At 41.3% G+C, this 25,109-nt stretch overlaps 1 protein-coding gene across 1 annotated transcript in view; it reads right to left on the bottom strand.

The window, feature by feature from the left end:
• Positions 1-25,109, bottom strand: part of ACOXL (acyl-CoA oxidase like) — a 315,801-nt gene that overhangs the window by 187,297 nt on the left and 103,395 nt on the right. Inside the window, 1 exon segment of the mRNA XM_057496991.1 lies at positions 2,625-2,741. Within this exon segment, the coding sequence (XP_057352974.1) occupies positions 2,625-2,741 (117 nt within the window).

The raw sequence follows: 25,109 nt of genomic DNA, 5'->3' as shown, positions 1-25,109 counted from the left end.
CCTCATTAGAATAAAAGACACTCCTATTATCCAGGAAATTACAGGGGATTCAGAAGCTCTGTGCCAGGAATTGGAAGCAGAGACCAATACATATATTCTGTTATCTCAAACTAGGATTTTTCCATTTTACCTAGGTTATCTAATTTGTTAGCATACTATTACCCATACTATCTTTTATATTTCTTTTTATTTTTGTAAGGTCAGACCCACTACCTGATTTTGAGACTTACTATAAAACTACAGTTATGAAGATGTCTTCAGACACAGAAAGCACTCACCATAAAAAGAAAAAAAATGAATCAATTAGATACAATCACACTAAAATTTTCTGCTCACCAAAAATACACCATTAAGAAAATGAAAAGGCAAAGCCAATACTGGGTGAAATATTTGCAGTAAGTATATATGACAAATAACTTGTTTTTAGATATATAAACAACTCTTACAGGTCAATAATAAAAAGACAACCCAATTTAGAAAAACATGGAAGAGACTTAGACTGTCCACAAAGAAGATAAACAATGGCCCAGGAGCACACAAGTTCTCCACATAATTAGCCACCAGGTAAGTGTGAATTTAAATATACCATTATATTTAAAGATGAATTTAAAGATACCCTTTCATACCTACTAGTCTATATAGAATTAAGAAAGAGATGAAACAATGTAGGTAAGGACATAGCGTAACTGGAATTCTCATACTTATACAAGAGTTTAAAATGGTATCACTTCCCTGAAAAACTGGCAGTTTCTTCTTAAGTTAGACGTACACATACCTAATTACCCAGCAAGTCCTCTCTAGGTATTTACCGTAACAAAAATGAAAGCCTTGTGCAGGAATGTTCACTGTGGCTTATTCAGAGTAGCTAAAAGACTGGCAACAATCCAAATGTTCATCTCTGTGAGAATGGATTAAAAAAATAATTGTAGTTTATTCATTTAATGTTACTATTCAGCAATAAAAATTAACAAACTATGAACAACACTGAGGAACATTAAGACACTATATTGAATGAAATAAACTGGACACAAAAAAATTCATACTGTATGTTTCCAAAAACCTAAGCTGTGGGGATAGAAATCAGAAAGGTGCGGGTCTCTGCTGTGTTGCTGAAGTGGGGGCCAACTGCAAAGGGCCTGATGGACATGGTTTATAATCGGTTTGCTTGTTCATTACACAAGGGTATATGCATGTCAAAACTCACCAAACGATACACTAAAATCTGTGCATGTAATTGTATGCAAATTAAGCTTAAAAAATATATTGAATAAGATGTCAGATGGGAGTGATTTACGTTTTCTTCCAGGAGGCTTGGGTTGAGGTTAGTGTTGCCAACAGAAGCTCAGTCTTTACAAATGGCTGTTCACACATCCGGGAATCCCAGCCTTGGGTGCAGTAAGAGCAGAGGTGCACCACCCCCCTGAGCCCCTCCCAGCCAGGCCTGCAGCAGCCTGGCAGTTCCACAAGCCAGCAGCACACTAGATTGGCAGAGTGTCTCCAAGTACCTTCTTGTTATAAATCCTGACACCAGCGTACCCATTGGTGCAGTAAATTTCAAACACACACCAATTCTAAATTATGCAGAAATTAATGCTTATTAACACTGAGAAGTAGGATTGCATAGGGAGGAAAGAACACAAGGTAAGTGTGGATAAAGTGAAGGTTCCTAAGGCCAGGATTCTCACCTGGTCCTGGTCAGCTTGCTCATTACACACATGTGGGCAGTATGTCATTATTGACTCTATATAAAGAGCTCCACCCAGTGCTCTGGGCTGCATGGCTGCAGGAGAACAGAGACAAGACAGAAGCATGGCAGCGCCAAGGACAGAGACTGAGATGGCTGCGGGGGCAGAGAGGCCCAGAAGCAGCGACAGGCTTGCTGCATGCAGACTCGCTCTGAGTGGGCAGGATTCTAGTGACTGACCTGCCACCGTGGGAATAAAGTTGGGTATAAACCCTTTCACCCCAAGAACATTCCACTGTCATTTCTTTGGTCACATTGAATCCATAGTGAACTTATCCGGGGCTGAAACCCACTGGCAAGACATTAAGGGTTCAAAGTCTGGAATTATATTCCCAGTCCATCTACTCCCTGCTGTGACTTAGGCAAATCCCTGATTCTCTGATCTTCAGAATGCAGTAATGAAACACCACCCAGGCTCCAGACCTTGAGAAGGAATCGCTGAGAGGCATGGATGCAAGCCTGCGGTAAAACATGAAGCTGCGTGTGAACTGGCAGTGCTCTTACTGCTAGTTTATTCAGTAGCCTGACTCTTACCTCTGCCCCACATATGTGAACACCTTGACCTATTTTTGAAAACTTTACTATAAATTAGAATCTTTTTCACAGGTAGAGAAATTTTAACTATTCAAGTCTGTTTCTTTTAGAAACTCTAGAGAAATATTGGTTCCAGTCTTCTCAAATTCTGTGGATCCCATCCATCTGGATATAGAGACAATCAAGATTAGGACATAACTTTCCACCTGAGCATCAGATTTTAACCACAGACTCTTTCCTGCTTGCAGTTAGAAAATGAAGCCCCTGCCTACCTCTCTTCTCACTCCTCATTAATGCCAGGACCTCATACTCACCCTGAGAGAGCAAACCCTGAGAGCTATCTCACCTGCTGGCGAAGGTCAGGGCCCAGGCTGTGGCCAGGTGAGGCATCAGCCGCGGGGTCTGTGTTCGGTGTGCAATGATCTCAACCTCTTCCTTGGCTTCGGGCCCAAACTGCCTCCGGCTAGAGAGAATCAGGGAGACACAATCTGTACTGAAATCCAGAAGGCAACTTCATTTACAGGGCTAAAAGTGCCACACAGCTGTTTGCCTTTCAAATACTTTGGAATACAGAATGCCTGAGTCTCCTAAAATGTGGTTAAGATGATATCAACAGTTTCTGAACATAGTCTGACAGAAAGCTTTTTAGCCCTTCTGGAAATTAACCTTCCCACCATGGAATATTTTTTCAGCAGCATGTCTATTTAGCACACAGGGTAATTTTTACTTCTTAACATTTACATGGCATTTTATAGTTCCAAGTGCCCCACGATCATCAATTAGTCAGCCTTACTAGGTTTAGGACATAATTAATAGGAAGGGAGAAATATCCTAGGACATATTTCAAGAGGACATTCTCAACAAGGAGGCAGGCTACCCCTGGTGCGAGCTCCTGTCAGATCACAGGGGGGCCATTACTTTCAGCCCACCTAAATCCCCCCGCTGTTCTCCACCTCCTGCCTTATACCAGGTGCCCTGTGGACAGCTACTGCTCTGCACTTGCTCCACAGCAGCTGTGTCGGGCTGAACCGAGGTCTTTCAGAGCAGTTTACAAATTGGCATGGGACTGTCCCCAGAGGCAACAACCACCTCTGGACTAATGTTACAGAGCCCCACAGTTGCTGATGGCACAGAACCTGGCCTCTCAGAGGTTACCGCTCTGCCCCATGATGATCACCAACCCTGGGCTTGGCAGCCTGCTGTCTTTGCACATCTCTGACCTTCATGTTGACTTCTGAGAGAACATTTCACACACACAGGCGTGTGCACACACACATACACACACAAACACACATATACAAGCACACACATGCAGGTACAGACGGCACCATGCTATCAGACAGGCAAGACAAACCACGCTTCAGATGCCAGTGAAATGAGGATATCTACCTATAAATCACTCAAGAGAAAGGAAACAGCAATTTTTTTAAATTTTGTATTTGATAAACTTTCTTAAGTACAATCTGATGCCTTAATATCCCCTTTATTTGTAATTAAAAGAAGGGCACCATGATTTTTAGTGCATAAGGTGTCTAGAATTTATAACCTGGCCCTGTCATATGGGTGGGAGGTGGTGAGGACATACTTCACAGAGAGCGCACATGGGGCAGCTGCTTTCGAGCACTGTCAACGCAGGCTTGTCTTCTGTGAGCACACACTTCCCTAGGCTAATAACTACTGCACAGATGGTTGTCCAAGAAGCACTCCCCTACCCCCCTCTGTCCATGCCCTCCGTCCAACCCAGCATATGTCCAACTCCAGCAGGGCACAGTGCCAAACAAGGCCTGACAGTCTGTAAAGAAAACGCCCTCTCAGCTTCTGCTGGATCCTTTTGAAACCAATAAAAAAAATCGCAGATCCAATAACAGCATCATCATTATGTCAGGTCATTTTACCAACTCCATTTGTCCCCACCCTCTTGCCTTTCATTTCTAAATGCAGTGATTATACTGTAATTTTCTCTATGGTCACTGTGACTAAAATCTTGGTCTGCTGAAACCAGACATGGCCACACACGGCCCACTCCTCTGGGGTACATTTGCACACCAGCTCTGTGCCTGCACCACACTAGGCATCCGCCAGGGTCAGGAAGGCTCAAGCCCAGCCTCTGAGCTCACAGCCGAGGACACAGAGAGAATCATACCGTGTGCCGAGGGTGGGAGAGCCCCGGGCATGACCCCTGCCCACCCCTCCCTGTCAACCACCATTATACCACTGCTAGAGCATCACTGCAGGAAGCTTCACCCCGACAGCGATAGCAAAAGAAGCCACTGACCACAGCACCTTTTAGTTTTTGTTTTGCTGAAAAGTAATTACAATGAGATACAATTTTTAACAGCACCCCATCAAATTTTCTGGGTTTTTTATATGAAGTCTGTCTGTTGACCCCACCCAGAGCAGACACTCAAGATTTGATGACTGAAAGAAAGAATGAATGAACTTTTCCAGTGAGGAAATGCCAATGACGCCCAGCAGAGTGGCTCACTTAGGACCTCACAGAGGTCCCTGGTTGCCAGAGCTGACCTCTGCCCTGGTGTACCTCGGTTTCCCGATTTAGGCACACCTTATAATCAGTCCTGTTTCCTCTTCGATCTTCACAGTTCAACTGTGGTGACGACTGCATAGCAGAAAGAGGCCACCACGGGTCATGCGGCAGGCCTCAGAATGCATTTCCTTGTGCTTGGTAAGGGGACAAGTTTAGTTAATGCACTGATGACTCACCAGGGGAATTTCATAAAACTCAGGGGTTTTCATAAGAATCTGAATTTCCAGCCTTTCTTGAAAACTAGACAGGCCTGGCAACTCTGGACCCCATTCTTATGAGGTGGCCCACTGGAGCTCCTCCAGTTAGGGCACAACGGTCTCCTGAGGGCCCCAGAGCCTTTTCTGGGAGACACTAACCCAGGCCCCAGGAGGCCCTGAGGTTTCAACCCCTGCCACAGTGGATTTACTTCCTTCAACCAGAGTAAATCGTCATCAGCATGCTAACTTGTTAATTAAGCTCAGATTATGATAGACAGCCAAGCATAGGCCTCAGAAGGAGCCTAGAACTCATGAGGACTCCTAGGGGAAAGACAGCACTGGTGGCTCATACAGCATGAAATCCAGTGGCCTCTGCCTGCCATCCAACAGCCTACTTCAGCCCTACTTGAGTGCCCAACCATTTGGCCTGCTAAGCTGCATCCCGGGCCTCTGTCCAGGCAAAGCTCTCTGCCTGCGGCCAACCTCACCCCTAGCTGCCACATGCCACTCTTTTGGTGGCCAGCCAAGTGCCCTCTCCTGCCCTTGAGACTTCCTCCCCTCCTCAACATGCTCCTTCAAAAACCAAACCAAGCTGAACAAAGCAGAAAGCGGCTGCTTCTCAGAGCATTTCACCCATCAGTCCTCCCACACGGGAGGTCATCTCCCTTCCCAGCTGGTGCCCATGCACCTGTACTAACCACATGCTCTGCTGTGTTAACTCTGGGGTGCTGCTGACCCAGGAGGGCCCTGCCCCTCCTACAGCCGGCTGATTCCTGGAGGCTGCAAAACACTACTGCTCTGTGAGCACAGGCAGAGCCAACCTACGCAAGCCTGTGCAAGCCGACAGACGCAGAGCCCACACCCCCAGCCACCTTGTTTATCCACTTCTCTTTCTCTGGGCCACTATTCCCCAGCTCTGATCTCCACAGGACCAGCAGCAGCTCAATGCCCCAGAACCTTCAGAAATTATTTAAACTAGCCAATCCTAAAGCTGCTTACCCAGCCTCACCCAGTCCTGTCCACAGAAACCACAATGAAGCTCTTGTCCAGGCTTCCCCGTGCTCCCTCTGCCTCCTGGCCGACCCCGGTGCTTCCCCATGTGCTCCTTTCTCTTGGAACTGTGCAGAGCATCTTTTCAATGGTGGTCATCTGCTGGTCTGCAGGCCTCACCATACTGAACAATAATATGTTTTAAAACAGCACCAGTGGCCAGACTCACAGATCCCTGAGGGCAGGCCTACTCCATCTTGATGAGCCCCACCTTCCTGGGTCTGAGTGCTTGGGAAGGAGCGAAGGCAGGTGACAGACACATGTCCTGCCATCCCTCGGCAGCTCCACACCCACCCCTCCACGTCTCCTTGGAACATTTGCTTGTTTACTAGATGCTCTGACAAAAGCCCGGCTGGTAGACCCCGGAGTGCTGAGTGGGAGCTGTGGGGCACTTAGCAGGACACAAAAACAGTAAGGAACCCACCCTGCCCTGTGCGCAGCAGCCCACCCACTCCGGTTTACTGCTGGTTTGGTTTGGTCTTTGTGTTTTTGCTGGGGACCAGAAGGAAACAAATGAGTGGGCAGGAAGCAGGCAGCACCCGCACTCTTTCTTTCCCTCTCTCTGGCCCAACACATGGACAGTCCCCAAAACACTGAGCCAGGGGCTCTCGCTGGCTTCTTACCTGTCAGACATGTTCCTTGGCTTCTCCAGGGGAAAAGTAACACTAAAGGCTAGTGACCCTTCTCCTGCCCAGAGATGCAGCCAGAGGTTGTCCCTGTGACTGCCACCATCAGCCCCCAACTGGTAAACGGGCCCCAACAGAGGCCGCAGAGAGAGGAGCCTCAGGCCTCAGACCTTGGGCTGGGGCAGAACCTCCCACCCTCTTATTTATGCTCCCCAGTAGCTGCACTGAGGGTTGTGATGGTCCAGGCCTATCCACTGGTTGCCAGCATCCTGGCAGGCTGCCCTGAACACAGCTCATAAGGCTGTAATCCCTGCAGCTGGCCAGCAATTACTGCCTGCCAGACGTTTATACTATTCCATTTTATGATCTATATGGACATAATATTCTTCCTGTTTTTTTCCTCCACTGGGTTACTATTTTTCTTTAAAAACACATGCAAGGGCTATATTTTTCTCTGTAAACAGAATTTTCATTTCAGTGCCGAGAAAGCCCTCAAAGTCACTGAGCTCCAGTTTCTCATGGTCTTTAAAAACAGAAGGGGATGCATGTGCACACAACAATATCCACGTGAAAATAAAGCCATGGCTCTGAGGGTGCTGTGAATGATGCCATTTAAAATTATAGATTTGAAACGCTATTTCTGGATTCCAGCAACTCATGAGGAAGAGAGGAAACATTTATTTCGGGTTGTTTTATTTCATTCCCACTTAATTTTGAACACGGCTGCTTAAAGCAACATTCATGGCAAGTGACACGGCTATTAATCACTAACGCAGCTACTGCATGCGCCGCCCCTTGGGAGGCCGTGCTGCCCGCCTTCCCAGCCTCCCTCCGGTCTCTTCTCCCAAAGGAGGCCAGTGACCTACTAAAAAGATAATTGCTTCGCATGTTTCCTGCTCGGCAGTATCATTGCATCAGTCTACTCTGAATGACATCCAGTCACATCAGAAGAAGGAAAGGAGCTTGGTGGCTGGGCCTCGCCCTTGACCCTGAGATTTCTTGGGGTACCAGCTGGTTCCCAGGATCTGTGTGCTAGACGGAGGGCAGACAAAACCCTCCTCCTTCACTGTCAGGATGCCGATCTCTGCAGAGAAAAGCGGAGCAAACTCCTGAGTCCAGGCCACCTTTCCTCATTAATAACTCGGCCACAGACAGGATGCAAGGACTTGCACTGCACCCCATTCCCACTGGCCCCCAGTAGAGACCCTCCAACGTCTCAGAGAGCCCACAGCCCATCTGTTCGTTTCTCCCCTTCTCTGGGATGCTCCTGGACATAGAAACCCAGAGGGAAAATATGTTACAAAGCCAGATATTTTCATATCACTGGTTGGACCTGGCAGATTTGGTTCAGCTGGTGAGCCAGGATATAAAAACCTGGCTTATTATTATCAAGTAAAGTGTGCAATAGACATCCTGACCCCCAGCCCCAAGCCTCACCACACCTGACCCCAACCAAGCCCACTCTGGGGTCAAGCTTGAGATCATGGAAGAGGCGAGACTGCACACAACTCTTGTTATTTTATTTTTAAGCTGAACATACAATAGTTTGCCTTTGAGCTCTGACAAAGCAATCCCACATGGAAAATATCAGGTCCTGCATGTTACATCACCATATTTTAGCTGTCATTCTCCAAATGGGCAACTTTAAATTCATCAGTAGAAGAAATGGAAAGCAGGAATGTGTGTGTGTGTGTGTGTGTGTGTGTGTGTGTGTGTGTGTGTGAGAGAGAGAGAGAGAGGTACAGGTAAATGCATCTTGGTCCTCAATGGTTGTGACAGGGACAATGGCAAAGGCAGTTTTTAAACATGAGAATATTTTAGATACAGAGTGTAATGAGTGTAATGAGCGTGCTTTGTTTTCAGGTTCAAAAAGTCTATGTACAGAGCAGGGACAACCACCCTAAACCCGCAGACACTAGGGACCATGGTCTCTCAGCCAGAGAGTGCTGAGAGAAAGAGCCTCTGCAAAGGTCACACCAGATCAAAACCCCTGGACCATAAAGGCCCTTCCCAACAGGAAACACGTGGGTCCAAAGTCATGGCCAGTGTCTGCTGGGGACTGACATTCTGCTGTCCAAGCTGCAGACTGTCTCCCCACCCACTAGCTCTGGAATAGCAGTGCTGAAGGAGCAGGCTGCAGGGCCACACAGCATGGGAAGTGGGCTACTTCCTCCCCCTCTGTGGATGGGTGACCCCAGTGGAGCCCCAGAAACCCTTCAGATAGGGGACAACACAAAGCAAAGTAAACGTGCATCACTGCCCCATATTTCCACTGAGTGGGCTTCTGGCCAATGTTATAATCCTGAGTTAGGACCATTGTAACCCTGACCATGAAGGAGCAGTAGAAAACCAGGCCTGGGTCACCTTGACTCTAAAGGCTAGCCAATGCCAGGTTCTGTCTGAGGGTTCAGCTATATAAACACAGCAGGCCTGACCCAGTACAATATGGCTCAAAGCCCTTTGCAATAAACACCAGCAAACCTGGCCACCACTCTGCTGAGTTTGCTCTTACCCTCTTCTGATGCCTCATGCTACCCAGAGGAGGCCATCCTGGGACCAACTCAGCATCCTATCACCCCAGGCAGAGGGAAGGCAGGAACTAGTGGTTAAAACCCAGGCTTTGAATCAGACAAACCTGGTTTGCAGACATACTCTGACATATGCCATGTTATCCTAGGCAAGTTATACAAACTTGCTGAGCCTTGAGTACTCAACCATAAGAGGGCTGACAATGACAGTGAGGATTAAGTGAGATATTATTGCCCATAAGTGTTTAGCACCATGCCTGACACACAGTAGGTGTTCAAGGCCTGGCAGGTATCATCATCACAGTCATTACCATTATCCTGAGTCCCTAGGATTATCCTCTATTCTACTCAGACTTGATCTAGAAAAGTTATTTAAAACTTTTCCAAAAGAAGCACTCTTTTTTTTTCCTTGACGCAAACAAAGCACTGATGTATTCTGCATCACTAAAACTTTTATAAAAAGAGTTTCAGAAAAGTCTCTTCCACCCAGCTTTAAATTAAAGATAATAAAATTGCTGACATAAAAGAAAACAAGCCGTCCTTTGATATGTTGGAAAAATTGTGCGTGTGTATGGGTACGCATGTGTGTGCATGCATGCATGTGTGCATGTGTGTGTATTGGAAAGCATATGAAGCTTTCTAAAAGCAGCTGTCCTGTTTATGTACCCAAGAACACCAGCTGATTTTCTTTTTCCCACATTCCAGGGAAAAAAAGGGTGGACAAAATAAACTTAGAGAAGGTGTGTGGCCAGAGCTTTCCAGCAATCATGTTGCCATAGAAGCAGCAGGTTCTCTCCAAAGTCAATCAGCCTACCCTAGAGAGGAATGCAAATGTTATTCAGATGGTTCCCACCAAGGGAAATTAATTCACTTTTCAGAATTACAACCTTAGCATTAGCTATGAGTGACATGGTAGTTAATGTTAGTTGTCAGAACTGTGATTCCTTGAGATTTTTCTTTAAAAAAAATCATATCCTAATGAATGCAAAACAAAATTACAATCATGGGAGATGTGGAGCCATAAATTACAGCTGAGACTGCCTGGGGTGGGCTAATGATTTCACTGTTGAATTATTTTCATATTTTAAAAAATTATATATAGAAAGAGAATTCTTCCATCATCAATACCACTGAAGAGATAATGCAGAAGCCCCCAGCACGTCTGCCATTACAGTGTGGAAGTAAGAGAGACAACCCCTTTGAGAGCCAGCCCTTCTCTCTTCTTCCTTGTCCATTCCATGCTGGTGCAGTGTCTGTGCATCCTGCCTGCCTTGGCAGCCAACCAGAGACAGCTGTCATCCTAGAGAAAGCAAACCTGGCCACCATGTATGTGCAGTGAAAAAAAAGGAGACAAACGCTGAGGCTCCAGCACTCTCCATGCTTCCCCTACATGAAAATTGAGCATCAGGAGGTAAAAGCCAAGTAATGAAGTACTCCTTAAGGGTTGACATCCATTTCATAATGTTTTGGACTGGCATTAGACTGTTCTTGGCAATGGGACATACCCGAGTACTTTAACAGCTAGCTGCTGCATCCATGTTCCCTTTCAATCCACAGTATTTAAAGGGTACCCCGTAGTCTCCTAAAAGAATAGCAGAGTCTTTCAGTCTATAAACATGGTATATCTTTCCCCAAATTTTGGTTTCTCTCATCAGTGTTTTGTGGTTTTCAGCATATAAGTCCTACATGTTTTGTTAAATTCACACCTAAATATTTCAGTTTTTTATGAACAATTGTAAATAGTATTACATTTTAAATCCTTGTACCTTTGTGTTTATTGCTAATATATGAAAATATAATTAATGTTTGTATGTTTATTTTGTATCCTCTGACCTTGCTGAACTCACTTCTTAGTACTAGGACTTGTTTGTAAATACTTTGAAATCCTCTACATAAACAATCCTTTCATCTGAATATGGAAACAACTGTATTTCTTCTGTTCCAGTCTATTTGGTTCTTATTTCCTTTTCTTGCCTTATTGCATTGGCTTCAACTTCCATCACTATATTGAACAAGTGTGGTTAAGAGTAGATATCATTGTCTTACTCCCAAACTTAGGGACAAAGCATTCAGCATTCAGTCTTTAACCATTAATTATAATATAGACTGGATGTTTTGTAAGTGCTCTTTATCAAGCTGAGCACATTTCTTGCTTTTTCTATTTGAATGAGAGTTTTAATCAAAAATATATGTCGAATTTTTAAAATATTTTTATCTACAACAACTGACAGTGATTACATGATTTTTATACCTTAGCCTGTTAATATGGTGGAATACATTAATTCCTGAATATTAAATTAGCATTGTATCCCTTGGAATAAACCCCACTTGGTCATGATATATAGTCCTTTTTATATATTATTAAATTCTACTTCTCAGTATTTTGCTAAGGATTTTTGTATCTATATTCATGAGGGATACAGTTCTATAGTTTCCTTTTACTATACTGTTTTCATTTGGTTTGGGGATCACGATATGAATGGCTTCATAAAATGAATTGGAAGTGGTCCTTCCTCTTCTACTTTATAGAAGAGTAGAACAGAATTATTGTTATTTCTTCTTTAAATGTTTGGCAACATTCTCCAATGAAACCATCTGGCCTGGAGATTTTTTTTAGGAGTTTTTAAATTATTAATTCAATTTCCCTAATAGTTCTAGGGTTATTCAAATTATCTTACATATTTGGTGAGTTGTGGTATTTCATGTTTTTCAAAGCATTGGTCTGTTTCATGTAAGTTTTCAGATTTATGTTTACAGAGTTCTTTCTAGCATTCCTCTATTACCCTTTTGATATTTTCAGTGTCTCTAGTAATATCTCCTGTTTCACTCCTAAATTAGTAATTTCTGCTTTCTCTCTTTTTCTTTGACAGTCTTGCTAGAAGTTTGTCGATTTTATTAAAATTTTGAAAGCTCTGTTTCATTGTCTCCATTGTTGTTCTGTCTTCAATGTCAATGATTTCTGCTCTAATCTTTATTACTTCATTCTTTCTGCTTCCTTTCAGTTTATTTTGCTCTTCTTTTTCCAGGTTAAAAGGACACTTAGCTATTAAGTTGAGGTAAAGCTAAGACATCAATTTTATTTGAGACACCCTCTTTTCAAGTGTATGCATTTAGTGTTATAATTTTCCCTCTCAGAACTGTTTAAGCTATGTGCCACAAATTTTGATATATTTATGATGAAAATCAGATATTCCAATCTAATTCAATATAATTTTTATATTTTTAGTGAGAGGGCCCCTTTTTACTATATTTAATTAGAAGTATGTTGTTAAGTTTGCAAGTGTTTGGAGGTTTTTCTTGTTATCTTTCTCTTAACAGATTTCTAGTTTGAATCCTTTGAGGTCAGAGAACACACTCTGTATGACTTCAATTTTTTAAAGTTTGTTACAGTTTCTTTTATGGCACATTATTTAAGATCTATCTTAGTAATGTTATTTAGGCACTTGAAAGGAATGTGTACTTTGCTTTTCTTTGGTAGAGTGTTCTATAAATGTTGATTGATCATTGTGGTTGATAGGGAGTTTTCCTATATCCTTATTAATATTTTTTTCATGATAAAGTTTTTTTTTTTATTAAGGTATGACTGACACACACTCTTATGAAGACCCCACATGAAAAAACAATGTGGCCACCACACCCACCCATACTATCAAGTCCCCACCAACACCCCAATGCAGTCACTGTCCATCAGTGCAGCAGATGCAACAGACCCACCATGTGCCCTCTCTGTGCCACACCGTTCTCCCCGCGATCCCCCACACCATGTGCACCAAACATAATACCCCTCAATCCCCTTCTCCCTCCCTCCCCACCTGCCCTCCCACACCCCTCCCCTTTGGCAACCACTAGTTCATTCTTGGAGTCTCTGAGTCTGCTGCCATTTTGTTCCTTCAGTTTTGCATCATTGTTATACTCCACAAATGAGGGAAATCATTTGGCATTTGTCTTTCTCTGCCTGGCATATTTCACTGAGTGTAATGTCCTCCAGCTCCATCCATGTTGTTGCAAATGGTAGGATTTGTTTCTTTCTTATGGCTGAATAGTATTCCATTGTGTATATGTACCACCTCTTCTTTATCCATTCATCAACTGATGGACACTTAGTTTGCTTCCATATCTTGGCTATTGTAAAAAGTGCTGCGATAAACATAGGGGTGCACATGTATTTTTGAATCTGAGGAGTTGCACTCTTTGGGTAAATTCCAAGGAGTGGGATTCCCAGGTCAAATGGTATTTCTATTTTTAGTTTTTTGAGGAACTTCCCTACTGCTTTCCAGAATGGTTGAACTAGCTTACATTCCCACCAGCAGTGTAGGAGGGTTCCCCTTTCTCTGCATCCTTGCCAGCATTTGTTGTTCTTAGTCTTTTCTATGCTGGCCATCCTTACTGGTGTGAGGTGATATCTCATTGTGGTTTTAATTTGCATTCCCCTGATGATTAGTGATGTGGAGCATCTTTTCATGTGTCTGTTGGCCATCTGAATTTCTTCTTTGGAGAACTGTCTCTTCATATCCTCGACCCATTTGTTAATCGGGTTATTTGCTTTTTGGGTGTTGAGGCGTGTAAGTTCTTTATATATTTTGGATGTTAACCCCTTGTCAGATATGTCATTTACAAATATATTCTCCCATACTGTAGGATGCCTTTTTGTTTTGTTGATGACATCCTTTGCTGTACAAAAACGTTTTAGTTTGATATAGTCCCATGAGTTCATTTTTGCTTTTGTTTCCCTTTCTCGAGGAGATGCGTTCAGGAAGAAGTTGCCCATGCTTATATTCAGGAGATACCTGCCTATGTTGTCCTCTAAGAGTTTTATGGTTTCATGACTTACATTCAAGTTTTTAATCCATTTCAAGTTTACTTTTGTATATGGGGTTAAACAATAATCCAGTTTCATTATCTTGCATGTAGCTGTCCAGTTTTGCCAACACCAGCTGTTGAAGAAGCTGTCATTTTCCCATTGTATGTCCATGGCTCCTTTATCATATATTAGTTGACCATATATGGTTGGGTTTATATTAGGGCTCTCTAGTCTGTTCCATTGGTCTATGGGTCTGTTCTTGTGCCAGTTTCAAATTGTCTTGATTACTGTGGCTTTGTAGTAGAGGTTGAAGTTGGGGAGTATAATCCCCCCTGCTTTATTTTTCCTTCTCAGAATTGCTTTGGCTATTCGAGGTCTTTTGTGGTTCCATATGAATTTTAGGATGATTTTCTCTAGTTCTCTAGTTTTCTGTTGGTATTCTGATAGGAATTGCATTGAATCTATAGATTGTTTCAGGCAGGATGGCCATTTTGACAATATTAATTCTTTCTATCCATGAACACGGGATGTGTTTCCATTTATTGGTATCTTCTTTAATTTCTCTCATGTGTGTCTTGTAGTTTTCAGGGTATACGTCTTTCACTTCCTTGGTTAGGTTTATTCCTAGATATTTTATTCTTTTTGATGCAATTGTGAATGGGATTGTTTTCCTGATTTCTCTCTCTGCTAGTTCATTATTAGTGTATAGGAATGCCATAGATTTCTGTGTATTAATTTTGTATCCTGCAACTTTCCTGAATTCAGATATTAGACCTAGTAGTTTTGGAGTGGGTTCTTTAGGGTTTTTTATGTACAATATTATGTCATCTGCAAACAGGAACAGTTGACTTCTTCCTTGCCAATCTGGATGCCTTTTATTTCTTTATGTTGTCTGAATGCCATGGCGAGGACCTCCAGTACTATGTTGAATAGAAGTGGGAAGAGTGAGCATCCTTGTCTTCTTCCCGATCTTAAAGGAAAAGCTTTCAGCTTCTGGCTATTAAGTATAATGCTGGCTGTGGGTTTGTCATGTATGGCCTTTATTATGTTGAGGTACTTGGCCTCTGTACCCATTTTGTTGAGAGTTTTTATCATGAATGGATGTTGAATTTTGTCAAATGCTTTTTTGGCATCTGTGTAGATGATTATGTGGTTTTTGTCCTTCTTTTTGTTGATGTGGTGGATGATGTTGATGGATTTTCAAAAGTTGTACCATCCTTGCATCCCTGGCATAAATCCAACTTGATCATGATGGATGATCTTTTTGATGTATTTTTGAATTTGGTTTGCTAATATTTTGTTGAGTATTTTTGCATCTATGCTCATCACAGATATTGGTCCATAATTTCCTTTTTTTGTGGTGTCTTTGCTGGTTTTGTTATTAGAGTGATGCTGGCCTCATAGAATGAGTTTGGAAGTGTTCCCTCTTCCTCTACTCTTTGGAAAACTTTAAGGAGGATGGTTATTAGGTCTTCACTAAATGTTTGATAAAATTCAGCAGTGAAGCCATCTGGTTCAGGGATTTTGTTCTTAGGTAGTTTTTTGATTACCAGTTCAATTTCGTTGCTAATAATTGGTCTGTTCAAATTTTCTGTTTCTTCCTTGGTCAGCCTTGGAAGGTTGTTTCTTTCTAGAAAGTTGTCCACTTAGTCTAGGTTATCCAGTTTGTTACCATATAATTTTTCACAGTATTCTCTAATAATTCTTTGTATTTCTGTGGTGTCCATAGTGATTTTTCCTTTCTCATTTCTGATTCTGTTCATGTGAGTAGACTCTCTTTTTTTCTTGATAAACCTGGCTAGGGGTTTATCTATTTTGTTTATTTTCTTGAAGAGCCAGCTCTTGCTTTCATTGATTCTTTCTATTATTCTATTCTTCTGAATTTTATTTATTTCTGTTATAATCTTTATTATGTCCCTCCTTCTACTAATTTTGGACCTCATTTGTTCTTCTTTTTCTAGTTTTATTAATTGTGAGTTTAGACTGCTTATATGGGATTGTTCTTCTTTCTTGAGGTAGGCCTGTATTGCAATATACTTTCCTCTTAGCACAGCCTTGTCTGCGTCCCACAGATTTTTGTGGTGTTGAATTATTGTTGTTATTTTCTCCACATATTGCTTGATCTCTGTTTTTATTTGGTCATTGATCCATTGGTTATTTAGAAGCATGTTGTGAAGCCTCCATGTGTTTGTGGGATTTTCATTTTCCTTGCATAAATTATTTCTAGTTTCATACCTTTGTGGTCTGAGAAACTGGTTGGTACAATTTCAATCTGTTTGAATTTACTGAGGCCCTTTTTGTGGCCTAGTATATGATCTATTCTTGAAAATGTTCCATGTGCACTTGAGAAGAATGTGTATTCTGTTGCTTTTGGGTGTAGAGTTCTGTGGATGTCTGTTAGGTCCATCTGTTCTATTGTGTTGTTCAGTGCCTCTGTCTCCTTACTTATCTTCTGTCTGGTTGATCTGTCCTTCAGAGTGAGTGGAGTGTTGAAGTCTCCTAGAATGAATGCATTGCATTCTATTTTCCCTTTTAATTCTGTTAGTATTTGTTTCACATATGTGGGTGCTCCTGTGTTGGGAGCATAGATATTTATAATGGTTACATCTTCTTATTGGATTGAGTCCTTTATCATTATATAATGTCCTTATTTGTCTCTTGCTATTTTCTTTGTTTTGAAGTCTATTTTGTCTGATACAAGTACTGCAACCCCTGCTTTTTTCTCTCTGTTAGTTGCATGAAATATCTTTTTCCATCCCTTCACTTTTAGTTTGTGTATGTCTTTGGGTTTAAAGTGAGTCTCTTGTAAGCAGCATATATATGGGTCTTGTTTTTTTATCCATTCAGTGACTCTATGTCTTTTGATTGGTGCATTCAGTCCATTTACATTTACGGTGATTATCGATAGGTATGTACTTATTGCCATTGCAGGCTTTAGATTCGTGGTTACCAAAGGTTCAAGGTCAACTTCCTTACTATCTAAGAGTCTAACTTAATCTAAACACAATCTAAAGGTTCTTTCCTTTTTCTCCTCCTTTTTTGTCCTCCTCCATTCTTTATCTATTAGGTATCATATACTGTATTCTTTGTCTATCCCTTGATTGACTTTGGGGATAGTTAATTTAATTTTTCACTTGCTTCATAATTAGCTGTTCTACTTTCTTTACTGTGGTTTTATTACCTCTGGTGACAGCTATTAAACCTTAGGAACACTTCCATCTATAGTAGTCCCTCCAAAATAGACTGTAGAGATGGTTTGTGGGAGGTAAATTCTCTCAGCTTTTGCTTATCTGGAAATTATTTAATCCCTCCTTCAAATTTAAATCATAATCTTGCTGGATAAAGTAATCTTGGTTCCAGGCCCTTCTGTTTCATTGCATTAAATACATCATGCCACTCCCTTCTGACCAGTACAGTTTCTGCTGAGAAGTCTGATGTTAGGCTGATGGGCTTTCCTTTGTATGTGATCTTATTTCTCTCTGTGGCTGCTTTTAGTAGTCTGTCCTTATCCTTGATCTTTGCCAATTTTATTACTATATGTCTTGGTGTGGTCTTCCTTGGGTCCCTTGTGTTGGGAGATCTGTGGATCTCCATGACCTGAGAGACTATCTCCTTCCCCAGATTGGGGACGTTTTCAGCAATTACCTCCTCAAAGACACTTTCTATCCCTTTCTCTCTCTCTTCTTCTGGTATCCCTATAATGTGAATATTGTTCTGTTTGGATTGGTCACACATTTCTCTCCATATTCTTTCATTCTTAGAGATCCTTTTTTCTCTCTGTGCCTCAGCTTCTTTGTATTCCTCTTCTCTAGCTTATATTTCATTTATCGTCTCCTCCACCATATCCAACCTGCTTTTAGTACCCTCCATTGTGCTCTTCAACGATTGAATCTCTGACCAGAATTCATTCCTGAGTTCTTGGGTATCTTTCCGAACCTCCATGGGCATGATTTTTATTTTGAACTCCCTTTCAGGAAGAGTCATAAGGTCCATGTCATTTAAATCTTTTGCCAGAGTTATATTAACTTTACTCTGGACCAGTTTCCTTTGGCATTTCATATTTGTATATGGCACTCTCTAGTGTCCAGAGGCTCTACTCTCTGGAGCTACTCAGCCCCTGAAGCAATGTCAGGGGTCACAGGGGGGCGGTATTGGTGCCTGGGGGGAGGAAATAGCTGTTTCCTGCTTCCCAGCTGCTATGCCTGTCTCCACTGCCTGAACCAGTGGACTGAGCATATGGGTATAAGCTTTTGTCACAGAACAGCCGAATATGGATCCCTGCTTTCCACAAGTGGCTGGAATCTCAGTCTCTCCAGGAATCCTGCCTGTATTAGCTTTCCAACCCCGTTATCATGCGAGTATCATGAAAGCACCATGAAATGTAGGTTTGTGCTCCCAGAGCAGATCTCTGGAGCTAGGTATTCAGCTGTCCCAGACCTTCCACTCCCTCCCTGCTCCATTTCTCTTCCTCCCGCCGGTAAGCTGGGGTGGGGGAAGGGCTTGGGTCCTGCCGGGCCACAGGTTTGGTACATTACCCTGTTCCATGAGGTCTGCTCTTTTCTCCAGGTGTGTGCAGTCTGGCGCAGTCCTCTTTCCTGTTGCTCTCTCAGGATTAGTTGCACCAACTATATTTTTGAATTGTATGCAGTTTTAGGTGGAAGCCTCTGTTTCACCTCTCATGCCATCATCTTTTTCTCTATCCTTACTAATTTTTGTCTAGCTGTCATACAATTGCTGAAAAAGGGATGTTGAAGTCTTCTATAATTATGGATTGGTCTATTTCTTGTTTCAGTTCTCTCAGTTTTTAATTCATGTATTCATCAGCCTGCTGTGTTTTACATCCACATTTAGGACTGCTGTATCTTTTTGATGGATTGACTTTTTTATCATTATTAAATATCCTTCCTTATCTCTGATAATTTTCTTTGCTCCAAAGTCTACTTTATATGAAATCAATATGACCACTCCTGCCTTTCTTTGATTAATCCTTTCATTATATATATATTTCATTCCTGGTACACTTAACTTGTCTATATTCTTATGCTTGAAGTGAGTTTCTTATAGACAGCATAAAATTTGGTCATATTTTTTTAATCCACTTCACCAAGCTCTGTTTTCTAACTGAATTACTTAGACCATTTATATATAATGTAATTATCAATATGTTAGGGCTTAAGTCTAAATTTTTTGTGGTTCCCTCTGTTTTTCATTTCTCTGTTTCATTTTTCTGGCCTTTCTTTAGGTTATTTGAACATCTAAAACATTCTATGCTGATGTATCTATAGGTCTCATGAGGGTATTTCTGTATAGCTTTTTAAGTGGTTGCTCTAGTTATTATACTATATATGCATAACTTTTCACAGCCACAAATTGTGTTATCATTTTACCAGTTCAAGTGAAGCATAGAAACCTTCCCTCTCCTGCATCCCTTTACTCTTCTTTGTGTGTAGCATAATTGTCTTAAATACTTCCTCTACTTTCATTTATAATCATATCAGGGTTGCAACTTTTTGCTTCAACTGTCAAACATAATTTAGATAATTCCAGATGAGAAGGGATGTCTAGTGTATTTATATTTTTGCTTACCATGTTCTTTCTTCCTTGCTGGTGCTCCAGATTGCTTCTTTTATCACTTCCATTCTGTTTAGAGAATTTAAAATTTTTTTTCTTTTAGGATAAATCTACTGGTGACAAATTCTTTATTCTTTTTGTGAAGTTTTCCTTCACTGCAAATGTCTTGATTACCCCTGGATGACATTTTTGCTGCTATAGGATTGTGGTTTGACAGTTCTTTTCTTTCAGTGCTTGAAAATGTCATGCCACTTCCTTCTGGCTTCTATGGTTCCTGATAAGAAATATGCTATGATTCAAATTGTCTCTCTCCATTGCTTTCAAGATTTTTTCTTTCTCTTATTTTCAGAGTTTTCACTATGATGTGTATTGGACTGACTTCCTATGGGTTTATCCTGTTTGGAGTTTGCTCAGCTTCTTGAATCTATAGGCTATTATCTTTTGCCAAATTTGGAAAGTTGTCAGCCATTATACCTTTGGGTGGTTTTTCAGGCCTGCTCTCTTTCTTATTTCTCTGGGACTTCAAGGACACAGATGTTAGATCTTTGGTCATAGCAGCCTATATTCTCCATGTTGTACAGACTTGGTAATTTCCATTGTTTAATCTTCTAGTTCACTTATTTGTTCCTCTGTCCTCTCCATTCTGCTGTTGAGACCATCTACTGAGATTTTTATTTGGGTCATTGTATTTTTCTATTCTAAAATTTGCAATTAGTTCTCTTTTATATCTTCCATTTCTTTGCCAAGACTCTCTATTTCTTTCATATTTCAAGTGTATTTGTAATTGCTCATTAAAGCATTTTTATAATGGCTGCTTTAAAATATTTTTAAGATTATTCTAACATTTCCATCATCTCAGTGTTGGAATACAGTGATTATCTTTTATCATTCAGTTTGAGATCTTCTTGATTCCTAGTATGACAAGGGATATTTGATCAGTTACATTTTCATGTCATATTGTGAGACTCTAGATGTTATGTAAAGCTTCTAGATTTCTCTGACACTACTGTGGCAGAGAAAGGAGTCATTACTGGCAGGTAGAGATAGAAGTCCAGGTTCCCTACTTGGCCTCCACTGACACTCATATGATGGAAGTGAGCTTCTCGTTTTTTCTGGGTATGGATGGGAGTTTTGGTTCCCCATGTAGTCTCCACTGGCATGGCAGTGTGTGGAGCATGGCTGACTAGTAGTGAAAGTTCTAACTTTCCACATGGCCTCCTTTGATATCACTGCACCAGGAGGTAAGAAGAGGTGCTTGGTAGAGGAAGGTGTGCAGGCTCTTCACATGGTCTCTACTGATACCACAGCGGGTAGATTCAGTTTCTCTCCTACTCAGCTCTAGCCCTCTCTGACACCACCATGGAGACAGAATTGATTCAACTCATTATAGCTTGGGCAGAATAGAAATCAAGGCTCCCCTACTCAACCTTTGCTGTTATGGATGGGGGGGTTGGAGAGCTATAGTTCTTTCAGTGGTCTTTGACTAAAGTAAAACAATATTGTCTAAAAGTTTTCTGTCTTGCTAAGTGTTCTGTCCTGGTCCTTTGGACAGAGAAAGCAGACTTTTTTGGGACTTCTTTTTTGGAGTGAGGGCATTCTTCTTGGTGTTTCTGGGTTGTCAGCTTCATCAGTACCAAGTCTGGGATATATGAGGCAAAAAGAAACAAGGGAACTCCCCACCATGTCATCCTTAGGTCTCCAGGTCCTAGCTGGTCTGCTTTCTTGTCTCTGCCGTTCAGAATCTTATGTTTGTTTTATATGTAATGTCCAGGCTTTTCAGTTGTCTTTAGTATGAAGAATAGGGAAAGTACCTCTACTCCATCTTCCCAAAAGTCTAAGTCCTACTACAAGTTTCTAAACATGATATATTTAAGTTTTAGTAGGTTTATCTATCAGTAGTGTGGTGATTGACTGATAACATTAAATTTCCTTAGCTTCCATAAACATAAAGAGAAAGGCAGCGAAAAAAGATCATGCATAGATGTTAATATGTCATATTTCCTCCATTTAAAAAATCTCTTAAGGATTTACCACTTATTTAATAATAATATATCATGAATAAGGAAATCTTACATTCATTATACATATGCATGCAAAATTGCAGACACCTCAAATGTGAAAAAGAAATGGAGAAATGTGTGTTATAATCAAGGGACAATGAGTATCTGCAACATATATTAAAATGCTCAATTAGTAATATATCATCAAGATTTCTATATCCTGCTTTTCTGTTTATCTAATATTTCACTGCATGCAATTCCCTACATCATTAAGTATTCCTGAAGTTACAATTTTAATGACTATTTCCTTAGAGTAAATTTCTAGAAAAAAATAGTACTGAAACAAAAATATGTCTTTTTTAAAGCTTTTAACACATTATCAACAATTCACTTTCCAGAAAGATTGTGTTGATTTTTATTCCTTCTCCCAGCATATAAACTTACCCATCTAAATACATTTCTGAGTACTGTCCTTTCAAAAATCTTTGCTAATTTAACAAAGTAAAAATTTATTTCACTTTAACTTGACTTTTTTTTTATTGCTAATAATTTAATGTCTGTTTACAAATTTATTAGCTATGGAGGCCTTCAAATTGTCTGTTCTATCATGTGCCCAGTTATATACTATAGTACTAGTATTTTTTCTTATTTATTTATAGAGGCTCTTTATATATTAATGAAATTAAACCACTGTCAGTCATACTTATTTAGATATTTCTCTATTTGTCATGCTTTTAGCTTTGTTTATGAAATACATACATTTAAAAAAATTTTATGTAGTCAATTTAATCTAACACTTTGCTTTGGGATTTTTACTATTAGTAATATCTTTTAAACTATACTAAAGGATGAGTCACCTTTTTCCTTCATCTATGTTATTTTGTGGTTTGTTTCAATTTTAGACAGAAGCAGAGGTGAGAGATATGGGTCTACCCTAGTGGGATACAGGAATAAACCTACCAATATAGTTAACAGTACCCAGTGCCACCAGGCTGACCCAAGAAGGATCTATGAAGGCGAACAGACTCTTGTTCATATCTGCTTAAAATAGCCATTCCCTGGTCCCAGACAATTCCCTTGATCTTCCTCCTTCCTATCAACTTGGCAGACAAGTCCTTGCTTTGACCTCTCTCCCACTTTATTCTCTAATCTGCCAGGAAATTAATGCAAGTCCTGAGCCTCCCCAAACACAGCTTTTTCCAAGCATCCTTTTTTATCTTTGATTCTAAAATTGAAATAATAAGTAAAAGCAAACACTGCTATTCTGTTGGCAACAGACTATGTGCCTCCAAGTAACATTTATTTAGCGGGGGGAACCCTCTTTCAGTGGGTCTATATTCTAACAACTATCCTTCAAGTAAAAACTAAGTACTTCATCATCCAGCTAAGCATTTCTGTTAACCCAGTTTTGGGGCCTCATTTATGCCCAGCATCTGGATTTCAGGTGTTGGATGAACACACCTGTCACCAAGGCCTGAAACACAGCAACAAAAAGTCCCCTCAGCTAGAGTTGTCCAAAGAACCCAAGATTAGTTTGCTGCCTTCAGCCACAGATGGACCTGCAGGGTGCCTGTTACATCTGCAGGCTCCCAGCACTTCATCTCAGGACATTCTTCCTTCACTACCCAGATTTCACTGCCACACTTCACCCCAAAATGTCTGCCTGCTCTGTGTCCTGGCTCCAATCCCCTACTGGGCATTCCCAAAGGCAATACCGTCATTCAGGTGACAACAAGCCCATCTCATTTCTTTGGACTAATGGATCCTTGTACATAATTGAAATTAAAAAGAAGATAACATGATGGGTGTTTTCTTTATAAAATATACTTCCAAAATTAACAATTCATTATGCCTGTGACAAAAATAATCCATCTGCTTTGCAGGGATACTGCCTGGAAATAAACTTCCACAAGGTCATTTGAGTTTTTATGTACAATCTTAGGATAATGGAAATAATCCAAATCATGAGATGCCAAGGAATGCAACACAAGGTGACAGCTTGGGTGAATGCACTTCAAAGAGATTCAGGGAGGCCAGCAGAGGCTAGACCACAGAGAACCTGACAGGAGTCAGGGGACCAGGGTCCTTGTACCACCTCTTTTAGGACCGAATGAAGATAAAAGCACACTTCTGAACTTTGTTCAAAAAAGAAATCCAATTTTCATCCCTGGCTGGACTCCACTACTTTTGCTAACCTGCATACAATGGCACTGATACCCAAATGCTTTTCATTTAATCACTGAAAACTATTTCTAAAACATCTCAAGTCTCTAGAAATTACTCCAAGGACATTAATCAAAAGGAGAAATGCCTATATAAGAAAACCTAAACCTAAGTCTCTGAGTCATGACCCACTCACACCCACCTCCCCCACCACCACCAAGTAGGTCACTGTGATGGAGCTGTACTCTGGGCAGGTATAGCCAAGAAGAAGGGTCCCCCGCTTCCCCTAGCTCTCAGTTTAGAGCTATGGTTTTATACAGGCCACTGACGACTCTTATACCCACTACCTCTTTGCCCTTGGATCCATATTACAAAAATCCTATTCCAGGAAGGTACAGCTACAAGGACTGGGGTTCCCTGCCCCTACTCAGCCCCCACTCACGGGCAGGAGCTCTTCTCTGGATACAGAAGATCAAGAATCCTGGATTCTGAACGTCTCTGCCTGAGTTTGCCTCTAGGGTGGAAGTCTCAGACCAAGAAGAATAAGCTGAGAAGACCAGGAGCTACCACCACTGTCGAGAGTCCTACTTAAAAGATGTCACTTTGAGGAAAGCAAATCACTGCCCCATCCCTAGCCCTGGATGCAGTGGTACAGAGGTTCTGAGCAGGAAGAAAGGCAAGCCATAAGAATAGAGAGCTCTTCAGCTTTGCCTAAGGAGACTAACCTTTTTTGGAACAAGTATGGAAAAGACCATGCCTATGATTACTATTGCAAACAATGGAGATCTTGGTGGTGAGCAATTAAGAGTTGCTAGTAGTTCTATTATTCTTTTGGCAACAAGCCAAAAGATGATAATGCTCAGAAAAGATGGTAAATCAACTAGAAGTTTAACAAAATGAGGGAAAGGTACAGCTAAGAAGAAATCTCTGTTGTTAGAGCAGCCTCAAAGACTGGCAACACCCTGCGTCTGTAAGGGACCCAACTTGAACTGGAGCACACTGTGGCATAATATATGGCTCAAGACATTGTTGAAAACAGTACAGCAACAAGCTAGTGATTAACAATTACTAAGAGAGAACTAACAATTAATGTGATACCAATAGAGACAGAGAACCCAAAAGCTTATGGGGGATACAAAGGAAGAAGACAGTTTAAAAAAGCCCAGCTAAAGCCACAGTCAACCCATGTGCTCAGGCAGACATGTGCTCATGCTCAGGGCTGCATCCTTTCAGAAGTGACACCAGAGACTGCACACTGCAGGAGAAACAGATTTCACTGAAATAGTCCAGCCAGGCCACTGAACAAATAAATAAGCAAACAACAAACCCAGGAGTGGATCAATATTCAGA

This window comes from Manis pentadactyla, chromosome 2 (genome assembly GCF_030020395.1).
Source record: "Manis pentadactyla isolate mManPen7 chromosome 2, mManPen7.hap1, whole genome shotgun sequence".
Classification (NCBI taxonomy): domain Eukaryota; kingdom Metazoa; phylum Chordata; class Mammalia; order Pholidota; family Manidae; genus Manis; species Manis pentadactyla.
The sequence above is the reverse complement of the archived record's forward strand: the minus strand, read 5'-3'. Positions and strand labels throughout refer to the sequence as shown.